Source organism: Nelusetta ayraudi, unplaced genomic scaffold (assembly GCF_046127955.1).
Source record: "Nelusetta ayraudi isolate G7.1 ecotype Tasmania unplaced genomic scaffold, CSIRO-AGI_Nayr_v1 ptg000004l, whole genome shotgun sequence".
NCBI classification, from domain to species: domain Eukaryota; kingdom Metazoa; phylum Chordata; class Actinopteri; order Tetraodontiformes; family Monacanthidae; genus Nelusetta; species Nelusetta ayraudi.
The window spans coordinates 10,499,287-10,514,084 of record NW_027466054.1 but is presented as its reverse complement, the minus strand read 5'-3'; the positions used below and the strand labels follow the sequence as shown (position 1 = coordinate 10,514,084).

Below are 14,798 nucleotides of genomic sequence, written 5' to 3'. Positions count from 1 at the left end.
CCAATCATTTTACAATTCTGTAAAGTTTAGTTCCAGATAGAGAGGTATGCACCTTTATTGGCTGGGGCCCCGAGTATCAGCAGAATCCTCCATTAAAACTTCCTGGCAAGCACGCAGCAGTTACCGAATGTGCAGGTTCAAAAGTATATTTGAAGGGTGACTGTTTTGTTTTCTTTCTTCTTTTTTTTTTTTTCCAGAAACAAGCTGTTGTGAATTACTTCTCCGAAAAAGTAAAATCAGCACTTGTGCATTAGAGTGGTCTCCAGCCTCTGTGGTTTGGCTGAGATCTGGCAGCGCGTCAGAGAACATTTGGAACAGAAGCAAACAAATCCAGTTTTGAGCCACAACACAAATAACTCCCCTCATCCACAGTGGATGCAATATATCTCTCGCACGTCAGATCTGATTCTCCACCCAAACATCTCGATCCTGAAGTGGCTGCGTGTTTCTTCTATTTCTCATGTGCTGTCAGAACTCTGAAATACACCCAATGGACAAGATGTAAGAGAGCATTTAAGTTACACCCAGTGTTCAAAACCCTCTGCAGAGGTCGTGCCCCACAACTGAGCCTGCCGCTGAAGTGGAATGAATCTAATTTAGGTGCTTCGCATTTTAGACGCTAGCATTTGTTAGTTTGTCCGATGGACGTGGTTCCAGAGTGACAGAGTTTAAATTCAGTTCATCCCGTTAAGGTTTTGACTATCATGGATTTGTTTGACAATTCATTTCATACATCGAGTAATCAGTTTTTCACTCATTTAAACTGAACGTTAACACGGCGTTGCATCTTTGGAACACACTTGATGTGATTTTCAACACACAGGTGGTCGGTTGCCGCGCAACAGCATTGCCTGTTAAGGCTTGAATTTTGCATCAAGGATACACAACTCGCTGCCAAAAACGCTGCGTCCATGTTGTAAGGGGGTCAGCATGGTGCTGCCGCCAAAGGCAAAAGCAGTTTGTGGAGCGAGTCCCATATTTACCAAATGTACCTGATCTTTATGGCACCTTTTCTTTTGTGTTGAATTGGAAGGGAAGCGCTCATGAAATCTGAGATGCTCCCTCACAGCTATTTTTACCCTTTTTTTCTTTTTTTTGTTACCTATCTTTGGGGTTGTCTTTGCCTCATCTTGTTGTCTGCGTGCTGCTACAACATGGAGGCGGAAATTGTTTTTTTCTGATTCTTTCTCGTTAGCTGCTGTTTTTTACTGGTGTTTTTGCTAAATTTGATGTTTTCTCGCAAAGACGCTAGTCTGTATGGGAACAAACTGTCTGCTAGCCAGGCGACTGATTTGGAACGTTAATTAAGGATGCCGACTGGGCGTTACCTAACTGTAAGAAGGGTTACCTAACACTGCAATGCAGTGGGAGCTTAAAACATCATCACCCATCAGATTCCGCCCCGCTCTGGCGCATGAATAATTAGGCCGCGCGCGCGCAAAGTTTTTGACGTGGAGCAGCAGAACTGTTAGCTTCAACGCTAATAATCCGCCAGCCTGCCGCGAGAAGTAATCCCGTCAAGTCGCATACGTAGCAAACCTCATTTGTCTCATCATTTATGAAACGCCTCCCCTCCTTTGCTGCGCGCCTGTGTGTGAGGTTTTTTTTAGCTCCTGCTGTGGGTCCTATGGAATGTTAATGAGAAAGTGATATTCAAATGTGTTGCCTGTCAAAATGTTTAGATAAGCCTGGTGCAACAGAGGGGTTGAAAAGCACAGGTAGTACTTTGCAGCTGAGATTTTTTTCTTTCTTTTTTCTTTTTTGGGGAGGAAGGCGGTATATCTGTGCTCTTCACTGTGGAGATTAAGTAAATCCAAAGAGGGAGCGGATAAAAGTGGGAGCGAAGCGCCTCTCACGTACGCCTCAATTGCAGTGCTGAGAGAGAGAGAGAGAGAGAGAGAGAGAGACAGAGAGACAGAGTGCAAGAGAGAGCGGAGCCATATTTCAGGAGCCCTAAGTTGTGGCCCTGCTATTCTCATTGCAGGCTCATGCGCCATTGATGGGCTTTGGGTTTCGGAAATCCTTTCCTATATGCTAATCAGGCCCAGTTGGCGGGCGCACGGCGCTGGTGCGGTCGAGGCTGGCACGTCTCCTCTGCACTCAGCGTCTCTGCAAAGTTGCAATTACGCCGGTGCCGAGAACAGAACGGCCGCTTATAACGCAGGCCGCGCAGCCGTAACCTTTTTCCCACTCCTTCCTCTCGCCCTCTTTGTTTGGTAATTCGATGCAGCGTTTTCGATTCGAGGAGCGAACGCGAGGCTCCGGGCCATCTTTATTTTAACTCTTGCCCGGGCGCCCCGACTCGGCCGAGTCCCCTCTGTGTGATTGATGTCCCTCGATGTGAATTCTCCGTCTTGGAAGTGAACGAAAGGGCTTTGAGAGACAGCTGAAACTGTTCCGCCAGCAGCGGGAGCTTTCTAAAGTCCCCCCGAGAACTGGGGGTCGATGTCCAGCCCCCCCGTCCGTCTTATTTATTCAGCTTGCGGGGGAATTAAAATCCGGGTGTCAGGGCGGTGCCGCTGTTTGGCCGCCGCTTCGCGGACCCTTGTGATATTTTGCATGTCTAAAGCGCCGTGGTGGGACGTCTGGAGGCCAGTTTGCCCAACAACAAGGGCGCCCCACTGGGACATCCAAGCCCCCTCACTTCCCCTCAGATTCAAACTCATGGGTGACTGATGAGAACACAGTCAGGGCACAGATTATGTCACCCAACAGTGAGCGTGGAGGCTCCGTTAGTTTGACTTTTCCTTCCCTGTCACATTTGAATGTTCCCCAGAGTTTCTAATTGGCTGAAGTGGGCATTGAATGTAGCTTTAGCTTTAGCATTTCTGTTTGATTTAGAGTCCACTTGTGAGGAGGCGGCCATATTGTGCCACCAACTATCTACAGGAACCAACAACATGGATCCTGGTTTGGCACTGACAACACAAGGATTAAATTAATCATTGTTGAATATGATGTAATGTGATGCTTAATCTTGAAGAACTTTGTCTTTTAGAATCATAAAAAAACATTTTTAATTATTGAATGATAATAATAACTGCATTTGCTTATTGGTGAGCTAACATTATCAGATAAAACTCCCTGTTCCTTTTTTCTCTTGTCTGCTCTTCAAAAGATGTCAGCGGTTTCAATTTTTCTTGTTGGTCTTTTATGGCAAGAATGGAGTGTAACAGTTCTGCACTTGTGTAATCGACTTGCTCTTTATCTGTCTCCTAACAGGTCTGGTAACAACCACATCAAGAAAATTGGACCGGGAGCAGCAGGACGAACATATTCTGGAGGTAAGAGCTTCTCCTCGACACTTACTCAACACAGAGAAAAGGTGAAGGCACTTGTCCTTTCCAACTCACGAGCAAAGGAAAAAAAACTCTCCAGCGCATTATATCAACGTCGACAGTGGCGCCTTGAAACTGCAATGAGGAAAGGAAAGACAGGACGTGCTTTGGCATTTCTCGCTAAGTCTGGCTGAGAGCCACTGGTTGCCGGCGAGTCAAGCACATGCAAGAAAGGAAAAAAACCCCTTTGAAGAAATTTCTCCCTGTTCTGATTTCCGGATGGGGTGGGAGGGTGGAGGGTTGGGGGTAGCAGAGGTGGGAGGCATGTGGGAGATCCTAGTGACTGTTTCCTTTGTTCTTTCCCACTGTTCCGTCTCATGGATGGAGCAAGCTGGAACAGGAAACCGTCGTCAACTCCAGCAGGCCGGTGTCTAAACTTGTGGCTTCTAATTGAGGAGGGCTGTGTTCGCTTCCAGTGCCCCGTCTCTCACTGCACACACTCCCAACCTGATAAAACCTGCAACACTTTAATCATTTTTTTTTCGAGGAGTTACATAATTTTGTGTAGCCCGGGTCACAGTCGGTGCCGTCGCAAGGGGAACCAGAGCAGTGTTGAATATTTTTCATCACGCTGTTGCAGCTATTTGTACCTCAGGACTGAGATTAAAAAGTATGCGTGACATTATTGAATGAGCAACAAGTGCCGAAGCTAAAGTGCTTTGTTAAAAAACGAAAGCATTGAAAAAAAGCACTTTTTAGGGAAAAGATAAAGCCAAAAAAAATCATTAAAAATGCATTACTTTGCAATGGATACAATATAATCTTTTAGCTCAAAATAGCAATCATTTAAAACTGGCATCTGCCCTTTTCTCTTCTTTCTTGTAATCATATGTGAGGATCGTGCAGAATACCTGCTGCTATAATCCCATTGCACACAAAAAAAAAACACCAACCAAAGTTTAATTTGGAAATTTTGCTTGGGTTTTAAACACGAGTTGGAAGGAAAATTGGAAGCCGCCTTTATGTGCAAATTACAAAGACACAGTGAGTAAAGAGCGTCTGAGTGACCACCCATGGGAAGGCTGTGTTGCCATTGTGAAGGAAGGAGTTTGTAGGTCACCGCGGCTCCAGCAGGAAGCTCTTCATGCTGCTAAACATTTATAGAGCAGAGCAGACCCTTAAATCTTACAATTCATCCTACTCACACTGACGCACACACACACACACACACACACACACACACACACACACACACACAAACTCGCACAAACACACGCTGCTTCAGTTTATCCTCGGGGCAGCTAATCCAGGGTTATCATGACTCAGAAGAAAGCATGCGTGCACACATGCCTTCTGCGCTGGAGCCGGGTGCTGCTGGTGCAAAATCAAATGAAAACTCCTCTGCTGTAGCGCTGGCTGAACTTTTTTGTTTTGTTTTGTCTTGTTTGAGCTTTAGCTATAGGAGAAGAAACGAAACATGTGGGGCCATGTGGAACATGTGGAGCAATTAGAGGTGGGGGGCTGCGTCAGCATTGTTTGCTGCAAATGCCAAGGGGGTGGGGGTTGGGCGCGGGGGGAAGGAGGGGGGTCAGCTCTTTCACTATGAGATGGATGGTGGTGGTGGTGTTGGGCGGGTGGGGGGGGGGGGGGGGGGTAGCAGCAGTCGTGTGCCTGTGTGAGAAACAGAGAGAGGGAGAGCTAAACGTAGACAGAGGCAGCGGGGGAATTTGAGAAGCTGTGTGTGTGTGTGTGTGTGTGTGTGTGTGTGTGTGTGTGTGTGTGTGTGCGTGTGTGTGTGTGTGTGTGTGTGCGTGTGTGTGTGTGTGTGCGTGCGCACCGGCTCCAGCGGCAGGATGAGAGGCCTGTGTCTCAGGAAGGGGGGTGAGGGGTGGGGGTGTTGGCGGCGGGAGGTGGCGGGGGGGCAAATAGCTAAAGTGGGGCATGCCGGGACATGCTTAACATTCAGGCCAGAGACTGTGGAGAGCACATTATAATGGGAAGGCAGAGGTGAATGAGCTGTTCACATCTGTTGTCTGAAGATTTCCCAGCATGCAGTGTGGGGTTGGGACACAGACTAAAGCCAGACAAATCTAATCTGGTATTTTGGACCATGATATTCTGTCCAACTTTAAATCTGGCCTGTCTGCGTTTCATCATCTGATGAAAACCAGAGAAATAAAACAAATTCAGTCTGTGATAATTTTCCATTTTGGATTGGATTCAATTAGTGACTGTGGTAGTTCTTGTCATGCGATACTCTTATTTCTTATCGATTACGTAGAGAAGCAAGAGACAGTATCTAATAATGTGCTGCTCTCTGGCAGCGCTAACGCTGTTAAGACAAAATGATATTTTGGATTAGGCTTTAAAAGCCACCCTAAGTCCCTTTAAAGCGGTTCCAGGTAGCTTGAAGCCAAGAGGCCGAACACTGTCTTTAGGATCCCACTCCCTTTGGAAATTATACTGGCAGAGTGGAAACCTTTTTTACTGCGGGAACAGAAAAAGGCCTGTTTGATCCGGTGGAAATGTGTTGGATTTAATCCTCAGGCATACCTCACCTCCCTCGGAAGAACCCTGCAGTATAGGAACCATCAGCCTTGTAACAATGAAATGTTTTCGTTTTTAAAAACAATTATTACCACCAGCAACCAGCCCAGTGCCTGCTTAGCTTTAAAAAAAAGAACAAAAAAAAAAACAGTTGTGGAATCAGCAAAGTCTTCAAGTGAAGTTACACAGGCTCTGATTACAGTCAACCTCAGCAACGGCAGCTTATCCTTATCCCCGTCATAATTTGCACGCCGTTGCTCTGAAAACGGCAAAGAACCAGTTCGTACGGCTGCTCAGATTAAACGGGGGGGAAAGAAAGTTTCGCAACAGTCCGTCGGAACATAATGAGTTCACACAGGCCGCTCGGCTTTTGAGCGGTGCTCCGCTAATGAAATGAGACAAAGTCCCTCCAGTGGGGCCGCCGTCTTTTGTAGCTTCGCTACGCTCACGGTGAAAACAGTCCGCCAGGGAGACGCGCTGTGGCGGACAACTGCTGACGTACGGCGGACGTTTGCGCAGTTTGCCCAGGTTGCACTGACTTAAAGGTCCAGTGCGTCAACTTTTTAAGGCAGCCGGCCTAACAGAGCGCTTCGCATTGAGGGCACTAAATATGGCAGCTAACCAGCAGCAAGACCCTTATTGCTTTACGTATATTCTGATATATATGAGAACCGTTCTAAGGATAGGAAAACCAAATTGCTTTTATTGTACTGTGAGTGTACACTTTTATTCATGTATTTATGGGCAGTATGTCAAGCTTTTAACAATATAAAAAAATCATAAATCAAGCCACATTTTTCACACTGGACCTTTAAGTTACCTGGTTGTGTCTCTTATCAACTGTTGCAGGTTGCGCAACCAAGTTTTTTTGGTTGTCCAAAAACTTGTGTGATGGTAGCGATAAAAGGTTCATTACACAGCGCTGAGTGGGCGCCAGCTCTCCCTCCAGAGAGAAATTCACACTCGTCACAGCCGTTTAACTGATTCTACTCTCACTGGCATTGACAGCTGCACGCACACTGTGAGGGGAAACAAAGGCACTTAACTACGGCAATTGAAGCTACGCTACCAAATGGTGTGCAACTCGCATCGGACTCCCGACCACTTTTTTTGTTTGTTTTTTTTGCTTTTTTGTGGCTCACTTAAGCAGCTGGTTCTAAACAACTGTGACTGTTTGTTTTTCCTGCCCTGATGCAGTTTGTCACATCTCGAACCCAAGTGAGCTCACATCTCCAACGGCATGCCAACGTGCCCAACCAGTAGCACGTCACTCCAATTAAAATAAATGCGTTATTACATCGTCTCTCCTCTTTTAATTTAATCTCTCAAACGTGTTCTGAAATGTTTAGATCAGTGTTTCTGAACTGGGTCGCGGCTTAGTGGGCAGTTTTTTAAGAGAGATTTTAAAATATAGATATTTACAGAGAAAATGCTGGCAATTTATTTTGCAGGACACCCAATTCAATTCACTGTTTTCAATACTTTATTTACTAAACATGATAGAACATGATTGTGGAATAAATTTGGGTCGTGATGAGGAAACTATGTGGGTTCTGAGACCCCAACAGTTGGGAATCAGTGGTCTAGATGCACTCGGTTGTGGCGCGAGTTTCATATTGCTTTCATGTCTCCAGTAACATCTGGTGTCACGGCGTTCAGCGAAAGGAGTCATTAATGATTCAGCGGGGCAGCGTTGACTTTAATAGCAGATGATTCTGATGTTTAAAGAAAAAAAAGTCCCTCGGCCTCCGGTGCCAGCGCAGTCCGTCCCAGTGATAATTAACGGCGCAAAATCTTTGTTTGCTTGTTTGACGCACAGCACCGGCAGCAGCGCAGCTGGTCGCTTCAGTACGAAGAGGTGCAGTTAATTAAAAGTGAGGCGGGGGGCGGTGTGTGTGTGTGTGTGTGGGGGGCGGGGGGGGTCTGCTGGATTTTGCATGTATGAGTCACACAAGCTGCTTTAATCATGATCACGGCTGGCGAAGTGACGTCGTTTCGCGTCGTTAAAGTTTACTCAGTGTCACGCGCAGAGGAACTCCAGAAGGGATTCGCGCCTTCGCTGCTTCTGTCGTCGATCAGCGGAGAACAAAGTGCATTGTGACTTCACGTGATATTTCAAGCAGATCTGCAGATATCGATTGTTTTTGTTATTGATTATTCTATCGATTCTGTTGCTTGTTACATTTGTAACCTCAGGAAATGAGCTAGAAATCCATTGATTATTTTATATGTTTTGATTTGGTTAAATTATTTGAAGTCTAATATTAACATCTTATCCTTTATTCCAGAACCAGTTGAAACAACTTCCACAAAAAGCTTTAAATTGAAAGAATATATAAAACGTATCTATATAGAAATAAGAACCACATCTTTAAGGTCTAAAATTTCCCAAATGGAACCAACATTTAGCAGCTGCAAAATAAAGAGACAAACATTAAATTTGTGAAAGTTTGAGTCAATTAATTTAGTCTCTAATCTTATTATTTAAAATGTTCAGACAAAGCGAAGCTGGTGTCAAACTCCATGTTTACGTTGATCCGGGTCTTAAACTGTGTCTCGTCTGCCCTCAGATTACCGTGACCGACCACGGCATCCCTGCCAAGTCCACCACCGTGCGAGTCATCGTCCAGGTGCTCGACGAGAACGACAACCGGCCGCTGTTCCTGGAGAAGATCTACAAGATCAAGCTGCCTGAGCGGGAGAGGCCGGAGAGAGAACGAGCCACCAGGAGGGACCCGGTGTACCGGGTGATCGCCTCGGATCGCGACGAGGGGCCCAACGCAGAGATCTCCTACAGCATCGAGGAGGGCGACGAGAACGGGAAGTTCTTCATCGAGCCCAAGACGGGCCTGGTGTCCTCCAAGAAGTTCTCCTCGGCCGGAGAGTACGACATCCTCACAGTGAGTGTCTTCTTCTTGAGCGCTCAGAGAAACTGGAGGAAACGCCTGAACGAGCCGTGAATGAGTAAAGAGTTTCGAAGCTGGTGTGACTTAAAGAAAATATACTCAGAGGACCAAGAGAACGATCAAACATTTACTTTCACCGTCCAAAATGTGAACAGATGGTGGATTGATACGTAGCTCGTAGCAGTTCAAGCATTATTTTTGCGATGTATCGCTGTGCATGTTGATGACGCAGTGATAATTCACTCTACATGCATGGTGCAGCACTATTTTACACAAATCGTAGTAGCTGATTGTTTTGCAGCTGTGTTAAAAAAAAAAAAGAAAAACGTGTTACAGGCTTGTGTGAAATCGGGTGTCGTCCGTCCTCTCGCTGCAGTTGGCCGCCACAGCTAGCGTGGTGTCGTCTCTATTTCTGTTTCATTGGATTTTGGTTTCGCGCCCCCCTTCCTCACACACACAAAAGTTGTGTTTTTCCACTGCAGCAATGTGCAGCGATCCGCCGTCTCCAGTAATCGAAGTCCCCACAAAAGGCTCCAATCACAATGAAAATCGCACACAATAGGTGTTTTGTCATTCAGTGTATGAGGTAGATCTGCCGTTTGGATATCAGTGGGCACCGAAGAGCCTTTTTCACAATAACCCATCCTTCACTACGCACCACCACCACCACTACAGGGACATTAGCACGTTGCTTAAAGTATCACATTTACTGTAACACCTTATCTGGCGGCGCTCTGAAGGTAGATAATAGAAAAGTAAAACGTTCCACTCTATTTCCTTCTGGACTGTCTCAGCGCTCCCGGGATTCACTGGGAGGCTGCTGCGCGCGACGCAGCCTGACGTCGTGCGGCGCCGTCTCTTCTCACCGTGTGCCTCTTTTCACCAGATCAAAGCCGTCGACAACGGGCGTCCTCAGAAATCCTCCACCTGCCGCCTGCACATTGAGTGGATCCCCAAACCGGAGCTGCCGACCGACGCGGCGCCGCTGCTCTTCGAGGAGGCGCCCTTCAGCTTCTCCGTCATGGAGAGTGACCCGGTGGCCCACATGGTGGGCGTCATTGCCACCGAGGCCTCCGATGTCCCCGTGTGGTTTGAAATCACAGGTAAGGCCTCACCCATCCTGAGTGCGCCCGATTTTTTCTTTCCGCTGCTTCAGAATGCGCTTGTGCATGCACGTGGATGAAGATGCTTAGGGAGGTTGAAAAATCTCTTAAAATTGACTAAATTCAGTTTCTAAATCTGCTTTGCAGATGTTCTTTGCTGTGGTTGAAGCCTTCAGTTGTACAATTTATTTCTTGTTTTAGGTGTTGCAACTGTTTCTTCATGCAAATCGATGCCAAAATGAGCTGCAAATTAATTTAAGAGTGGATTATTAGTTGGTTGTCGCAACTTTTTCACGCCGTGCAGCTGAACTTGTCGCTGCTCCTGGAGAGGGAGGAGTGAGTCACTTCTCTTCCTTTCCACTGTCAGACAGTCACACGTGAGCAAACACGAGGAAACAGACAATTTGCAAGGCGGCTGCACATCCGCATGGTTGGACATCAGAAGCGGCGGCATGATGCACTTCTGAATGACAAAGCAACTCAGATACGAAAATCAGCTGGTTCTTTAGCTGGTTTTGACGGAGCGGCCGCTTCAGTTTTTATCTCTCGCTGCCGATGAAGCCACGGCACTGCAAGCTAGAGAACTATTTAGGTAAAAAAAATAATGATATTTTGTATTAGTACAAGTGTAATTAGCAGAAAAGTTTCTCGGAAGACATAATTAATTCATGAAGCACTTGTGTTAATAGTTTTTATTGTGACTCGCATAATCTCCAAATTCCTAAGCCAACAGCTGAATAATAGCCCTAGAAGAATAGTGCAGTTTATGATCCAGTGAGTTCATTTATCACTGTGTAATAGATTCATCGACTGTCTAACTAGTTGTAGCCTGTTTTTATCGCAATCTTTTTGTTTGTATCTTACCTTGGCCACAAGTCCAACTTGCGGTCCAGATTGTGGATTGTTGTACAATTTTTTGTCAGTGATCGCAGAAACTCATCAGTGATTGAAATATCAAAGCTCATTACTTACACATGTGCTTCCAATTTTTAATTTTTTTTTTTAAACTGTGGAGGTCTGAACTACTTACTCAGTGCAACAGAATATCATCAGGAATTATTTTTTCACAGCTAAACAGTAACATCACTGTTAGTTTTTCTGTGTCAGTGTAATTTTAGTTCCTGGCCTGTGCTTCTCTGAACAACTCGCAGCTTGATTCACTAAACGCATGAGAGCGCCTGATTTGAATGCTTTCCCGAAAAAAAAAAAAAAAAACGAATCTTGCCTCTAGTTTGTCGTCTTCCCGACACTGTCCCTGTTCTAACTGATGTCTGACCGACTCTTTAACTTTGTTTCTTTCTTTCTTTCTTTCTCTGTGCTCTGCTTCCGCTCTCCTCTTTTCTCTGGAATGTTCTGTTTGGTTGGATTTTTGCAAGACGGGATAGAGGATACTGAGATGTTTTACATCCTGCAGATGACTTGTGACCACAACTGTACAGCAGAAGGTAGCTGCTGGGATCTCTTAACAGGCTGTTGTTGTTGTTGTTGTTGTTAAGAGATCACTCTGTGTTGGTGCCGCCTGTTGGCTGTGGTTGGTGTGTTTTGTGTCTCTGGATGGATGTCGTGTCACATTTCCAGTTTTTTCTACCTCTGACCTGATTCTGTGACCGCCCAGAGTCCCGAGGGAAACTGGAAAAACCCCCCTCCCCCTACCACGCCCCCCATCCCCATCTACTTCTTAGAAATATTCCCTTTAAAATTAAGCATCATTGTTTCATCTTTGGATATTTACCACTTTTACCACTTTGTATTTAGCCAACTGATGCATGTAAAAGCAGTTTTAGTGTTGCATCAGTGTATCCCTTCATCATGACCCGCGACCCATCTGTCCAGCAGACAGTGTCTGTCACTCACCTCAGTGCCCCACATTCAGTGTTTGTGTTACTCAAGCGCAGCTCAACAACCATTTCTCACTAATCTTTTGTCCTTTTTTCTTTTGTCCGGCCTTAAAAAAAAACACAAAAAATGATTCCACAGGTGGTAATTACGACAGCCGCTTCGACGTGGGCAAGGCCAGCGGAACCTTGATTGTTGCGCGGCCACTGGACGACGAGCAGAAATCAAATTACAACCTGACGGTGGAGGCCACAGATGGGACGCGAACTGTCAGCACCCAGGTAATTGAAACACTAATGAAATGATTTGAGAGCTGATGAGGCCGTTGTCATGGTGCTGTTTGTCTTGCCAGTGAAAGAAGCGACGGGCAATAAAGGGAGAAGCCGAGTCCTCTTTGTTGGCTTGTGTTTTGTTTTCTTTTGTTCCTCTGTCAGGTTAATGTGGCTTTAAACTCTTTCGCCTCGGGTGTGTTTAATACTCGTTGGATTCGACTTGGAGCTGTTTGGAGGTCCCTGAAAAGTAGATATTGCTAATAATTACACCCAGTGATCAATGATATAATTGTGTTTTTTTTTTATGAGCTCATTGTGACTCAGAGCTGTTGGTGTTTTTGAAACTATACTTACAAACTGCAGATTATTACTGTTGCATTTCTTGATGTTTTGGCACTCTTGGTCTCAAATGTTTGCACTTTTGGCATAACTTCCTTTTTTCCATCTTTTGACTCATGCACACTAAGAAGTTGTATCAGTTGTCCGAGAATCCCATCCTAATATGGACATCGCCAGCAGCTCTCCGACTTTTCCGCTCGTGAAAGAAATGCACAAATGGAAAAAAAAATGCTGTTTTAGACTTGAGGACTATTTCTCTCTCTCTCTATTTTTTTTAGAGCAGTCATTGTTCTTCCTCCTCTGTTCTCCACCATCTCAGCCGAGGGTTGAGCACGAGGAATCTTCCATTGTCTCACTCCTGAAGCAGGCGGCTGCGATGGCAGCGAGGGCGGGAGGGAAGGGGGGGGGGAGCTCTGTGTACATTCCTCAGCCCCCGCCACTCCTCCTCCTCTCCGCATCTGCGACCCTTCTTTTACCTTTCCCTCTCAGAGGAGCAGATCACCCCTGCCTTCTTGTCTCTAGTCTAAATAAGCGACGTGACACATGGAGTTGCGCTCTGGAGGCAGTCTGGGGGAAACCCTGGCGAGTCCGACGCCTCTAAGAGGAGATGAGAAAAGAAACTAAAACAGTGTGATTCACGCTGGGCTGGAAAAAAAAAAAAAAGCAAAACCAGAAAGTGTTTCCCAAAAAGCTCCCACTCTGGGTTTTAAACTGCTGTGTTAATGATGATTTTATCCAAACTCCTCGGCTGACGGAGCCGAAAGCCCAGCAGCTACCGCCGCTGCCGCCGCCGCCACCATAAAAAGCATCCGGCCGTCCACGTTGTCCTTTCTGCTTTTTTGTTCCAGCGGTCATGCCTTGTCCATGAGATTTTTAAGTTTTTTTTTTCCTTACATGATAGTTTTGGGTCATACGGCACGGTGGCATTCAAAAATGTTTTGTCCTTTGTCGTCAAAGGGGGAGCTTCAGAGCACTGTAGCCGCAAAAGAATCTATTTGTTGTCAGTCCGCATGAATAAAGCCTTTCATCATCTGGCCGCTGTGCTGGAGTGAGCCCCGGATGAAACGCCGCCCTCGCTGGCGCCTCGCAGCCCCGTCCGAGGAGGCTGTACGTCCCTCAGTTTGGTGCAGAATGTTGAAAAAAAATCCCAAAATGCTGCTGGAGCCTTTTTTTTTCTTTCTCATCTACGATTTTCTCTTGCTGTGGCACTTTTAAAAGTCTTTTTCACAGTCCGTTGGTGACCTATTGGGAAGGTCTTTCATTGGGTAACAAACAGCGTAAGCTGGCGCTCATGTGTAAGCGCTGTGACTCAGCACGGACTAAAATGAATGAATTAGTGCCTTTTGACGCAACTGAGAATGTTGCAAAATGTTATTTATACCAAAACATTGTGCAGACGTTGACTCGCTTGCATAAGCTGGGATGCGTTTGCGGGCTTACTGAGCGCCGCAGCGAGTCGTCGTGTCGATGGCAATGTTGTGAAACGCACAGAACAATTTTACTCACGGAACAAAGAACTTTACTTAATTGCTTCTGAGGACATCCATTACCTTGAAGTTTCATTTCAGGCTTAAAATTCCTAAATGATGCCCAATTTTGGGATCTTCATTTTTCATCCTGGACTTTGCGGTCGCACCGAGAATCACTTAAAGACCTCTGTCACGCAAGGTTGTGTCAGAAGGTGGAACAAACAGTTGGCCGGACATGTTGTCGCTAATCCCACGGAGAGGTATTGGTGAAGTGTAATCAGCCATTTGTGACATCACAAAGGGTCAGCTTCCAGAAACGTATGCTTTAGTATAAGATAAGCAGAGCAAATGAAAGTCTGAAGTCTTATCATATCAGGGACTTCACTGGCTGGCTACATGTTATTGGTAACGTAATGTTAGCATTATATGGGGGTCTGAAACTTTTTCCTTGTTCGTGGAGACTTGACAATGTGTTTTTTCTATCTGTACATCGTTGGTTTCTGTCCAAGATCAAAATCTCCCCCGGACAGTTGTAGAGGGTTTACTGAAGCAGCAGCAGCAGCAGCAGCAGCAGCAGCAGCAGCAGCTCCAGTTTACTGACAAAGACACCCAGTCACAGTGGATTGCTGGAATCATCACTTCACATTTGAGAGCAACACTGAAGCATATTATTTTTCAAGCCCCCCCTCCTCCCCACCTTCCCTGATGTGTCAAATTCCGCATCACAACCGCAGTGTGAAGGACAGGCATGACATGCTGACTACAGTGTGTCAGTGTCTCCCAGATCCACCGCTGACACTGAACAGTGTCCTGTTGCTCCTTGACTGGAGACAGATGGAAACGCCACTTCTGCACCAGCGCTTGTGGTTGCATCATGCTGTGAAAAGGAGGCCGCATCCATCTTGGTTTTCAGAAAAGGTGCTTTCACCCCCCCAAACTACACTGAGTTAATAAGTGCTAGTTAATGTCCATTGATTTTGTTCCATTGTTTTTTTCCTTTATAATTCCACAAACAGCAGTGCCAGTAGCCAACGCTATATAAAGTTCA

The 14,798-nt window shown here is 45.9% G+C and overlaps 1 protein-coding gene across 4 annotated transcripts in view; it reads left to right on the top strand.

Annotated features, from left to right (window-relative positions):
* Positions 1 to 14,798, top strand: part of fat1a (FAT atypical cadherin 1a) — a 70,734-nt gene that overhangs the window by 24,943 nt on the left and 30,993 nt on the right. For all 4 annotated transcript variants that reach the window (XR_012927711.1, XM_076034071.1, XM_076034083.1 and 1 more), the window contains exons 4-7: positions 3,223 to 3,284; positions 8,396 to 8,725; positions 9,618 to 9,834; positions 11,812 to 11,951. Coding sequence is in view for 3 of the 4 variants with exons in the window: in XM_076034071.1 (XP_075890186.1) it covers positions 3,223 to 3,284; positions 8,396 to 8,725; positions 9,618 to 9,834; positions 11,812 to 11,951 (749 nt within the window). In the remaining variant the exon portion in view is untranslated. The remainder of the gene's footprint in view (positions 1 to 3,222; positions 3,285 to 8,395; positions 8,726 to 9,617; positions 9,835 to 11,811; positions 11,952 to 14,798) is intronic.